The sequence below is a fragment of the Scardinius erythrophthalmus genome (genome assembly GCF_964197995.2).
Source record: "Scardinius erythrophthalmus genome assembly, chromosome: 14".
Lineage (NCBI taxonomy): Eukaryota > Metazoa > Chordata > Actinopteri > Cypriniformes > Leuciscidae > Scardinius > Scardinius erythrophthalmus.
In genome coordinates, this window is record NC_138234.1 from 36,877,370 (window position 1) to 36,890,853 (window position 13,484).

The following is a 13,484-nucleotide window of genomic DNA, read 5'->3' on the forward strand; positions in this document are numbered from 1 at the left end:
AATGTAATGTGTGAATTGCCTTTTGAAATAGTAATACTTTGATGTTAAGTTGTGTCATATTGAACAGGTGATTTTTGTTGAATGAACAAATGATCTAAGTTTTATGTGTATTGTATCCAAGCAATTGAGAAAAGGGTTAGAGTTTTGAAAAATGTGCATTTTGATCATTGGTTGTGAGTTTTGTGTCTAGAGTTGTGAAAAATGACATCAAGGTTCTGAAAATAGTAACAAAGTGATTGTAAAAAACTGTAAGAAAACTAAACCACACACCCTTTATCAAAAAAAGAATACCTGTGTGTGTTTGTGTTTGTGTGTGTGTGTGTGTGTGTGTGTGTGTGTGTGTGTGTGTGTGTGTGTGTGTGTGTGTGTGTGTGTGTGTGTGTGTGTGTGTGTGTGTGTGTGTGTGTGTGTGTGTGTGTGTGTGTGTGTGTGTGTGTGTGTGTGTGTGTGATTTTCTGAAAAAGATTTTCTGATTTCTGATTAAATGAAAAATTGTGCCGTTTAAAAGGCTACTGATGTAGCACAAAACTCTTGAGTTAACATCAAAATTTTGTCTTCTCATATTATGACTTTTACAAAACAGAGAAATATCTGACACTGAGCAGAAATATTTAACACACACAGTATAGCCTCATATAAATATACTTGATATTGATATACTTCATACTTGATATGCAAGATTTGCAGTTGGCATTAAAATACTAGACTTACCCGAAGAGGAACGCTGGCAGCTGAACTTGAACTTTAGTCAGGCGTGTCAGAGGTTTTGGGTTCTAATCCACATTCATAGTTTTTTTTTTTTGTTTTTTTTTTTTTAACCGATTATGCTCATCAGTGGTTGTATATCAAGCAGGGACACTTTGTGTCCATTATATTTTGAGATTTCACCAGAACGAATAGATATGAGGCGCCGTCTATAAGGCTTAAATCAAACTTCATTCACGCACATATGAAACCCTTGCATACACATATACTAACTAGGTAGTCACACATACATGTATACTGCTGAATGCTCTCAAACTATGTAATGCACAATGCTCACGCACACACACGCAAACTCTACACACACGAGACGCGCGGAACTCTCCGCGCACATACTCATCTGAGACGCGAGCACACACGCACACACACACACAAACTCTCCGCACACATACTCATCTGAGACGCGAGCACACACGCACACACACACACACACACACACAAACTCTCCGCGCACATACTCATCTGAGACGCGAGCACACACACACGCACACACAAACTCTCCGCGCACATAGCCTAATCATATAGACGGCGCCTCATAAATAGATCGATCTCCGCAACATACTGAAGCACGCGTCCGAGTGAAGACAGTGCGGGAGCCAAGAGAAAACACTGTATCCGCGCCACTGATCGCAGCTGCAACGAGCACTTTGATCACTTGATTTAAAAAACACATTTCAGCGCTAGATCATCTCTTATTTAACAAACGAACTAAATGAATGCTCTGCTGGTTGACTGGAGATGTTTTATTATTGGATCATTCGTGCCGCGAGATGTTTTATAGGGGGCGGTAAAAAACGTCAGGCACCGAAATCAGGCACCGAAAGTTTCGTTCTTATTCGGTCTGGTTACTACCGTTTACGTCGGAACCGGTTCCCTATTGGAACCGGGTTTCGGTACTCAACCCTACCTAGGATATAGGTGTTTTCTTGGATAGAAGCAGGTCTGTGACAACGTCTATTCCCAGGTGAGACCATGGACTGTGAGGAATGAGTAGTGGATGGGGCATGCTTTCCGGTAGGTGTCTCTGTGTTTTGGAGATGGCACTGATGGGGCATCCTCAAACGAAGCGTTAGATGTCCTGGGTCATACTTGGCCACCAATAGTTTTCACGGAGGAACGAGAGGGTTTCCTGGTAACCTGGATGCCCGGATCCTGGAGACGAATGAACTGAGTCCATGATGGTCACACGCAGGTTGGATGGTAAGTAGGTGCGTCTCTCAGGACCTCTCGGCAGAGCAGGCTCTTCTCTAGGGGCAGCTGTTTACTGATCATTCGGAGACCAATAAACCGGGCACACAAAGAGGGCTGGAGGGAGAATGGTTTCAGGAGGCTGTTGAGTTAAGTCTGGAGAGTGAAGGCGGGAAAGAGCATTCGCTTTGGTGTTCTTGTCAACTGGATGGCAAGTAACTTCAAAACATGTGAAGAAGAAAGCCCACAGGGCTTAGCAAGGATTAAGACTGTATGCAGTCTGGAGATATCCCAAGGTACGATGATCCATGATGACTAGGAACTGGTGTTTTGCTCCCTCCATCTAGAGCTAACTTGATGGTGAGAAGCTCACGATTGCTGATGTCAATATTCTGCTCTGCCAGGGACAGTATTGGCATCCACTTCCACTTTGAAGAGTAGGTCTGGATTGGGGTGTTTGAGGATGGGAGTGGTGCAAAAGGCTTCTTTCAGTTGGTTAAATGCTTCAGTGGCAGCTGGATTCCAGGACAGAGACTTGGGCTGTTTCCACAGTAATAAAGTGAGGGGAGAGGTAATCAGGCTGCAGTTGGCGATGAATTTCCTATAGAATATGCATTTTCATACAGAAAACTTTGCAGCTCTTTGATGGAAGTGGGTTGTAGCCAGTTCCTGATAGCATGGACCTTCCCCTGGTCCATCTGGATGCCACATCCGTCAATGATGTAACCCAGGAAGTAGACAGAAGGCTGAGGAGACTCTCATTTCTCCAGCTTAAGGTAAAGTGGGTAGTCTCTGAGGCGTTGAAGGACCTGCGCAACATGTTGGTGATGTTCAGCCAGGTTTTGGGAGTAGATAAGGATACCTTTGATGTAAATGATGACAAAACTCTGGAGCATATCCCGGAACACCTAGTTAGCCCAAACTGCATAACCCGGTATTCACACTGGCCAGATGGTGTGATGAAGATGGTTTTACACTCGTTACCCTTCCTAATTCGGATTAGATTGTATGCGCTGCACAGGTCCAGCTTGAAGGAGATGTGGGCGCCTCTCAGTTGATCCAGGACTGTTGGAACCAGAGGAAGAGGATAATGATGCTTGACCGTCTGGTCATTCAGAGATCTGTAGTCGATACACGGCCTCAAGCCTACGTTCTTTTTTGCCACGAAGAAGAAGCTTGAAGCAGCAGGGAAAGAAGATGGTTGGATGAACCCTTGTTTAAAGGGGTAGTTAACCCAAATATGAAAATTCTGTCATCATTTACTCACACTCAGTGTGATCCAAACCTGTATACATTTCTTTGTTCTGCTTAACTCAATGTAAGATATTTTGAAGAATGGTTGTAACCAAGCAGATCTTGGGCCCCATTGACTCATAAACTCATAATCTGTTAATATTTGGGTGACCTATCCCTTTAAGGGCCTCCTTGATGTATTTATCCACGTCTCCAGCCTTTGCCTCCAGGGTTGATAGAGGATAGATTCTACCCTTGGGCAGTGTGACACCAGGTACCAGCTCATCGAGCGCAGTCCCATGGCTGATGAGGTGGAAGTTTAGTTGTCAGCTACTTGCTGAACACATCCGTGAACGCCCTGTATTCTTCCGGCACACACATGATGGACTGCACCTCTGGACTTTCAATGGTGGTGGAGTTGAGATTGATTAGAAGTTGCAGACAATGATCGAAGCAGTACTCACTCAACACTTTCCTGGTCTACTTTCTCCAGTAGATCTGGAAATGCTAGGTGAGTGGATCTGTAGCCATGGGTGTCCCAGGATGATCTCAGTGGTTTAGCCTTCCAGCACCAGAAGTGAGATCTCCTCCCCTTGCAGGTGTCCAAAACAGAGCGTGATGCATGGTGTACAGTGAGTGATGATTCTCGACCAAGCAGCTCACCCAGGATCGAATGGATATTCAGGATTTGTAAACAGGGGAGTTTCTTGATTCGGAGGTGTTTGAGAAGTTCCTTTGAGATGAAATTCCCAGTGGATGAAGGCCTGAAAGCTCAGTTTGGGTGAGATGGAATGAGCTAATTTGAGCTATTTCTTGAATATTTAGCTAATTCAGTGAACATTGCAACAGAAATCTGCTGCAATCCTCTGCCGGTCCAGAGAAGGTCGCTGGTTGGGCCATGGGACTGAATGATGTGACTAACGGTGAAGGACTAGAAGGAGGATGAAAGGATTGTCGGAGAGTTTGAACTGGTTCAGCAAATGGATTGGGAGTTCCAGTTTCCTGTGTGATTCTTTTGTTCAGTTTGGTCTTCTGTCATGATACGAGACACGGAGATGAACTGAACAGGTTTTTATTCACAGATGGGTTTCGATCTTTTGGTTTGTCAAATAGTTAAGTGAAGAGCATAAGCAGTTCAAAGGGCAGTCACACTTAACTGGCAAGTCTCTCTCTTAGCAGGATATGGAAGAAGTGCACGCAGATGAGATATAGTCTGATATATCGGTAGCTTGAGGAGGATGAAGAAGGTAGGCAAACACAGGTGAGCTGTGTGCTTATTAATGGTGTTTGATGAGGAAGCGACAGGTGTGGCAGGTTAGTATTCCAGTGAATGTGAATGATTGGGTGGAGCTGATGGACCTGGTGCTGATGGACCTGGAGCTGATGGACCTGGTGCTGATGGACCTGGAGCTGATGGACCTGGAGCTGATGGACCTGGAGCTGATGGACCTGGAGCTGATGGACCTGGTGCTGATGGACCTGGAGCTGATGGACCTGGAGCTGATGGACCTGGAGCTGATGGACCTGGTGCTGATGGACCTGGAGCTGATGGACCTGGAGCTGATGGACCTGGAGCTGATGGACCTGGAGCTGATGGACCTGGTGCTGATGGACCTGGAGCTGATGGACCTGGAGCTGATGGACCTGGTGCTGATGGCATGCTGGCTGAATCCGTGACACAGACTCAACATGTTCAAAATTTTCACTTCAGTGCAAATATTTGCAGTATAATGCCCTTTTCACAAGATGTAAAATAAGTCTCTGATGTCCCCAGAGTGTATGTGAAGTTTTAGCTCAAAATACCCCACAGATATTTTTATATAGCATGTTAAAATTGTCACTTTTTGAGGGTGAGCGAAAACGCAACGTTTTTTGTGTCTGTTCCTTTAAATGCAAATGAGCTGCTGCTCCCGGCACAGGGGGCGGAGCTTCAAGAGCTCCTGTCCTTTTACCTCACACACACACATGCACTGAACATTTCAAACACTTGTAGCCTTTTATATTCAAACCGGAGTCAGACAATAATGGAGAGACTCAAGAAGAAGTGACAACATATAGAAGCAACATTTCTGAATGGTTAGTTGATGAATTTATGTATCTGATGTGTAGTTATCTTTAGTCATTGATTAGCATATTCTGTCTTGATAATCTATAAATAGTGTTCAGGGGGCGGGGTTATGTAAATTTTAGGGTTGGTAATGTCACTAACCCGGGAGGAATGTGGTGTAGTCTCTACCAGCCGTTTGTTGTAGTCCTTAAAAAGCGATTTCTTTAAAAGCAAATATCTCCCTTTGCTTTGAACTTTGAGCGTTGTAACTTTGCAGATGTTGTTTATGCTCAAACAGCAACATTACACACTAACTAAAGTTAGAAAAGTGAAATCATATTCAACAACCCCTTTAAGAAACAACTATCAAAACCGTGTCTGTGCATTTGACAGTTCTACAGCTGAGATCTTTATTTGTCATGTTTAGAGGATAATATTTTTAAACCAAGAAGAAATTAAAGCTGCAAGCAGCATTTATCGGGGTTCAAGCAGTTAAGGCCTTTAAGGCATTTAAGCACAAAAGCATCAAAAGTTATTAAGATTTATTTAGCAAGCATGTAACCACTGACATAATAGATGGAAAAGACCATTTACAGCCAATACAGGCAATTTGCCATGGGATATATATGGTTTTAAAGCTTTTTAACAGTTATAGCGCCACCTATGGTCCGATCTCCATAAAATTGTTTACTGTGACCTCAAATTGAACCCATACACATGTGTACTGAGTTTGGTGAAGATATCTCATTTACTTCTTGAGTTATAGCCATTTGAGTAAAATAGGCTCCTCCCACAACGATTTGCCACATTCTAGAATTATTTAATATGATTCTAGCATGATTTACTATCATATACCATGTTCCAGAATGATTTATTAGGATTCTAGCATGATTTACCTTGATACACCTCATTTCAGTATTATTTACTATGATTTACAATGTTTCTAGCATGATTAACCACATTACTAGCAATTATGTGAAGTGTCAGTGCAAATGAGGTGATGAACACTGACAAAATATTATTGTGTTATAATAGTTAGTTATATACGTGATTTTTAGTGTGTGTCCAAGTATGAATGCAAAAGCACATGTAAAAGCTCCAAAACTCTGGAATAGCCTTCCTGATACTGTTCGTTGCTCAGACTCGCTCTCCCAGTTTAAAACTAGATTAAAGTCGCATCTCTTCAGCCAGGCATTCATATAATATTTTTAATCTTACAGTTCAAATTACAATCCGGCCTCTAGTTAATAAACGCCAGAGGAGAACTGGCCCCCGACTGAGCCTGGGTTCTCCCAAGGTTTTTTTTTTCTCCATTGGGTCACCTGATGGAGTTTTAGGACACTATTAGGTCACTTGATGGAGTTTTTCGGTTCCTTGCCACTGTTGCCTTTGGCTTGCTCAGTTGGGGATATTCTGGGGATATCTAATTTGATTTTATCAATAAATTCCACTAGAAACAAACCTTGTTGTATTATTTTAATTTAATACTGTGAAGCTGCTTTGATACAATCTGTATTGTGAAAAGCGCTATACAAATATACTTGACTTGACTTGACTTGACTTAAAATATTTCATTATTGAGTAGAATGGCCAGCAGAGGGCACTAGAAGACCACTTATTGGCTCACTTTCACTTTAAACCAGTTTTCTGCACTAAAGCAAACCAGTTTTTCCATGTTAACTCAATGCATGCTTACACACACACACACACACACACACACACACACACACACACACACACACACACACACACACACACATACACACACAGTTTAGTTAACCATGATTTACCATGATATACCACGTTCTAGTATTATTTACCAGGAGATAAACGACAATCTAGTATTATTTACTTTGATTTACCATGTTTCTAGCCTGATTTATCACATTACTAGCAATTATTTGAAGTGTCAGTGCAAATAAAGTGATTAACACTGACAAAATATGATTGTGTTATAAAAGTTATTGCTATATAAGTGATTTTTTTAGTGTGTATTCAAGTATGAATGCAAGCACATGTTGAAATATTTCATTAATAAGTAGAATGGCCAGCAGAGGGCAGTAGAAGACCACTTATTGGCTCACTTTCACTTTAAACCAGTTTTCTGCACTAAAGCAAACCAGTTTATCCATGTTAACTCAATGCATGCTTACACACACACACACACACACACACACACACACACACACACACACACACACACACACACACACAGACACACACACACACAGCATAGTTAACCATGATTTACCATGATTTACCACATTACTAGCAATTATTTGAAGTGTCAGTGCAAATAAAGTGATTAACACTGACAAAATATGATTGTGTTATAATAGTTATTGCTATATAAGTGATTTTTAGTGTGTATTCAAGTATAAATGCAAGCACATGTGGAAAAATTTAATTAATAAGTAGAATGGCCAGCAGAGGGCAGTAGAAGACCACTTATTGGCTCACTTTCACTTTAAACCTCATGATTTTGACCAGTTTTCTGCACTAAAGCAAACCAGTGTTTCCATGTTAACTCAATAATGCATACTTGCTACATATGCTACACACAATAATGCTACACACACACACACACACACACACACACACACACACACACACACACACACACAAATGTTTTAGTGATATTGGTGTCACATTCACCTTCATCACATTCACCTTCTGTCTTCATCACATTCACTATCTGTCGTCATCACCTGCACCTGCTCCTCATCACCCTCCTCATCATCACCTGCTCCTCATCATCATAACCGTCACCTGTTGTCCTTGTCTTGATCTGTGTATTTAAGTTCCCCTCTCATCCATTATCATTGTCGGTTATTGTTTGTGCACTAGCACTCTGTTATGTTTGTTTTCATGTTGGAAAATAAAACCTTTGTTATATTTGTACCACACACACACACACACACACACACACACACACACACACACACACACACACACACACACACACACACACACACACACACACACACACACACACACACACACCATCATTTATCATGATTTACCATGGCTGATACCAATACCAATATGAGAAAATGACTATTTTAAACAGCGGGGGGCAGTAAAATACCACTTATTGGCTTAACATGCCATTAATTCATATCATTTTCACCTTTTTAACTGTTATAGAGGCAAATTTTGTCCGATCTGTCTGAAAATTTTCATGCTTGTTCAGGGTGATATTTCACACGTTCTGACTTGTTTTTAAGAAGGTCTGAGCATTGATTAAAGAGATATAGGCTTTCGGGGACACTTGGTAAAGGCCAGATTTTGAAGTGAACCTATTATAGCTATCCAAATGAAGTAGTTCAACTTTTTCTGACAATTATTGATCTAGTGAGTCCAGAGAATTGTATTGCACTAGTTTTGAACATTATGATATGAAAATTATATGATCAGAGATGGAAAAGACCATTTACAGCCAATACAGGCAGTTTACCATAGGAAATATATGATTTTAAAGCTTTTTAACAGTTATAGCGCCACCTATCGTCCGATCTCCATAGAATTTTTCATGCTTGTTAATGATGTTATGTCACATATGCTGACCACTTTTTGTGAAGTTCTGAGTTTTTATTTAGGATTTATAGGCTTTTTAATGTATTTTGACACGCCCATTTTATAAATGACCCTATTAGAGCCATCCAAATGCAAAAGTTCAACTTTTTTTTGATAGTTTTTGATCTAGAGAGTCCAGAGAATTGTCCTAGACTGGTCTGGTTCCGATCGGGCGAAAAACCTAGGACTAGTTCGCAAAAGTAGGTTTTTAACATGTTTGCGAATATTTAATGAACGGTTTGATTGACAGCAATGGTTCTTGAGGCAAAGTTGTTCAGGATGAGGAGATCTATCAAATGATATGCATATTGTGTGGATATTTGTAACACCACGTGATTACAGAGCCATAAAACTCATTAGCGCCAACTAGTGGCCGATTTCTTTCAAAATTCTTACAGACCTCTAGGGCCTTGAGTCGAACATGCCCATCGAGTTTCGTTCCGATCGGCCTCCGTTAACCTTGTCTAATAGGTGCTCAAATTTCATTGGCCGATGGCGGCCATGTTTTTTGAGATACGCCAATGTCCTCATACACATACATGGCACCTTGGACCAAGACACTGCATACCAATTTTCAAGTCAATCGGACTAACGGTCAGGTGGTTATAGCCTGTTTTATGTTTTTTTCATGTTATAGCGCCACCATGTGGCCAATCGCCGCGGTTTTTTTACTGTGACCTCAGATTGACCTCTTACACATGTGTACCAAGTTTGGTGAAGATACCTCATTTACTTCTGGAGTTATAGCCATTTTAGTAAAATAGGCCCTGCCCACGACGTACGTTTTGGCGCCCCTTAGCGTCCGTGAATCGAAATTTCAACTTTTTTTCGATAGTTTTTGATATTCAGACTCAAGAGAACATTTCTGCACTGGATTGGTTCCGATCGGGCGAAAAACCTAGGACTAGTTCGCAAAAGTAGGTTTTTGACAAAATTCAAAATGGCGGAAAATCTATCATGGCGGAAATGAAATCGGAGATATACGTTTTGTTCGTCAGGCGTCCAGCTTTCCAATGATATAAGACACTTGAGTCTACGACATACGGTCTAGTAGTTATGAGCAGTTTTGCGCTTTTGGTTGCTATAGCGCCACCTATGGGCCAATCGGGGTCATACTTTTATAGGTTCTCCCCAAATTGAGGACTACCATTTGGCCAAGTTTCAAGGTTCCAGCTCTTACGGTTTGGTCTGCACGATGCGTTTAAGGGGAAAATAATAATAATAATAATAATAATAATAATAAAAATCAGTACAATTACAATAGGGTTTCAGCACTTCGTGCTTGAACCCCTAATTAAAACATTACATTTTATGCTTGAAACCCATGTGTTCACATTCCAGGTACTCTCTCTGAGCCAGAAACAAACTCTACGCAAGTATGTGGATGCAAATGTTTCTAGCTATGCAAGCTTCGATTCATACTGCATGTACTCTTGCTGCAGACATTCTTCAGTTGTCGTCTCCTACCATCCTTTACTTCTTTCAAGCAAGTTAGTTTGTTATTTATTGGTTTAACAACACAGACGTTTATAGGAAACACTGTCGCCCTCAGTAGCCTCAGTAATGTCTGCCAAGTGTTCACGTCTGCATTTGTCTACTTGAGTAAAGGATGTTTCTGGCCTGACTCTTTGTCTCTCTGGTTCTTTCTCAATGTCTGGACTACTTTCCTTCATCTTTCTTCATCTCTCTGTCTGCGGTGCAGGTGTGGATTCGGAGGCCGGCGCTCTGACTCTGTGTTCGGAAGACTTCAGACAGGCTCTGTCAGGCCTCCAGCCGTCCGTCTCTGAACAGCAGCTCAACAGATACAAACTCATCCAGCAGAAGTTCACCTCAAAATAACACTCATCCGACTGAAACCATTCCTCCAGTGGGACCTACTGAACCTGAAAGCTGTGCACCGTGTCCTAACCAGACCTGATTGGTGCGTATAATTGTATGTATTAAACATCAGATGTCTTCTGATTGGCTGTGATTGTGTCATGTCGCACTTTCACCTTCAATTTTGAACGTTACGAGAGACTTGACTGGTTAGGACACAGTAGAAATGATCTCTAAACAGAACTCAAGAAGAGCATAAAATATGTAGTAAGTGGATCCTGCTCGCGTTCACTTTCCTATCCCGCAGGATTCCTTTACATCTTCCTTAATGGGTTTCATACTTAATGCTTGAATGGAAATCAGTCGGGCTGAAAAATGCAAATCAGAAGGCCAGTCCCTTCATGCTAAGAGATTAAACATAATTTATGACTAGCACTGCAATAACCACAACTAAAGAGAAAGCGTTCAGCTAGACAGTGTGAGTTAATAGTTGTGTTCGTGTTTGTGATGAAAGGCACCTAATTTGTGTTTTTCATAAAACACACAATATAAAAGAGAACAATTCACTTGAATCTTCCTCCTTTAAACACGCATTGGTCACACTTTATATTAAGTGCTTAGTTTTAGATCATTTAAGTAATAATCAATTAATTTGCTATGCAAAAGTTAAAAAGAGCTGATAACAGTGATTTATGTCTATATTTTTTAGAAATGTTAATAAGAATATTTTTTTTAAAAAGAGGTTTACTTTTCTTGTTTTATAAATATGTAATTACTATTTAATTACTGTGTTGTTACTACATATAACAAAGGACAATTGAACGACTTAATATAAAGTGTTACCATGTTTATTCAAAGAATTACTAAAAAGAAAACTGAAAGTAAACGTGTGATTCTTCAAACAAATCTATGTGTCTGCTTTGACATAGAAGACAATATGAACACAAAAGACACAATTGTTCAAAAGATAAGTTAATTGTGAAAATGTCAAACTGTGCAAGCATATGTTTTGACTGATTGTGCTGTCGCTTGATGCTGGAATCAAGTGCGAATGAGTGAATCTGATGAAAACCCCCAAGAAATGTCATATTTCACCCCAAAATCAGAAGAAAGGAAAAAAATGTAATTTTTAATTTAAGAATATAATTCATAAAATAATATGTATTAAATAATTAATAAAATATACAAATTATATTTTGCTTAAATAAAATGTAAGTAAAATATATATTTTTTTTACTTAATGGTTGATTTGATGTTTATAAATGCGCTCTGGCAGGATGATATTTATTGTACTATAGTAATGAGAATCCAATGAGAATAACTATTGTGGAAAATTAGAAAATTGTCCATATGTATTTCAGTAATGAGATTGTTTTTTGTAAAATGTGGCTAATTGTCATGAAAATAATGTCACTGTAAAAAAAACATGCCATATGTAATTTCTTATTTTTTTCTTCTGATTTTGCGGTGATTTATGAGCGATACTGGACATGCTTCATGAAATTCACCTGACAAGTAGTGCAGTTTTGAATTAAAATGTTCATTAAAAATGATGTGGATGTCTTTAGTAACAACTAATCAGTCACATAAATGAAAGAGTTGCTGGAAAATTTGTAAATAAAAAAAAATCAGTCATGTTTTTATGCATTTTCTCATGAAAGTCTTTGTTAAATGATAGTAGCTCCACAAAATGATTCATTTGGATTGTGATATAACATGTTTTGTGGTTTTTTTTTTTCTTCTTCTTCATTGGATATTGACATTTAAATGGATGATTTTCCTCCTGATCGGGACACGGTCACGGACTGTCAGCTGTCATGACGGCCTCAACAGTATGAGAAACCCTCTGGTGTGCTAGTTTACTAGCTAATTGGCAATTACTAGCTGGCAATTATACATTTTTCTGTCTATTTTCTTATTTTTCCACCCACACACACATCATTAGGAATCGAAAAATAAAAATCCCTGAAATCCTGACCAGAGAACACAGGAAAGCACTGTCAACCAAAGGCACTTTAAAGAGCAAGAGCAATAATGTTCTGTCACACAAGGTGTGGTGTACTGAAGCATGACAGATGTGTATTTGAGAGAAAGATGAACAAATGTCAGTGTGAGGCTCCAGATTTTAGTCTGGGGGTCTGGTTCTTTGTGGAAGATCCCTCATTTTCACAACAAACTCCGAAGCTCTTCTGCTTTTGCTCTGGCGTTTAGTTCGTGTGTTTGGTAGAGACGGGTGAGATGGTTTGTCTGCGTCTTGATCTGCGTTCATGTCGACGGCAGGCGGAGCTTCTCTCTGTGTCACTGACTCAAGTGAAATGTGGCATACGACTGCAGGTTCTGCAACACAAGGGAACGCATGTAAGATTTCTGTCTGAAAAGCACCTCCGTCCTTATATTTTAGCTGCACTTCCATGAATAGGGTACAAAACAGGGCTTGAGATCAACAGCTCCAGGAGAGCAAACTTAATAATATATCAGCTATTTTTTTTATTAGAAATGTTCAAATGTTGCGACCCTGTTACCAAAATTTAGGTCGGATTTATAATAACGTTTATAAAATCACAAATTAAGCACAATGAGTAGTTTTTGACAACCGCTGGTTTGAAGTAATTGAAAAAATGTATTTTCCATAAATTAAAAAGAGGTTATTTGGTAAAATTATTATTTTGGTAACAGGGTTGAATGCTTATTAAATGCTGCCAACAGTAAAAAATTGAGAAAATCAACTGATTTACTTGTTTTCCTGCCATGCTGTAGATAGGATCCAAATGATGTCACTTCCTGGGGGTCACATATTTTTGGAATATTCCATTTTTTTTTTTCAATGGGGGGAAATAATTTGGTACAAGGGTTACATGCA

At 39.9% G+C, this 13,484-nt stretch overlaps 1 protein-coding gene across 1 annotated transcript in view; it reads left to right on the plus strand.

Annotated features, from left to right (window-relative positions):
• The window catches only part of pex6 (peroxisomal biogenesis factor 6), a 32,396-nt gene extending 20,666 nt beyond the window's left edge, over window positions 1–11,730 (plus strand). Inside the window, exon 17 of the mRNA XM_081385324.1 lies at window positions 10,509–11,730. Within this exon, the coding sequence (XP_081241450.1) occupies window positions 10,509–10,645 (137 nt within the window). The 3' untranslated portion in view covers window positions 10,646–11,730. The remainder of the gene's footprint in view (window positions 1–10,508) is intronic.
• Window positions 11,731–13,484: the final 1,754 nt, after the last annotated feature.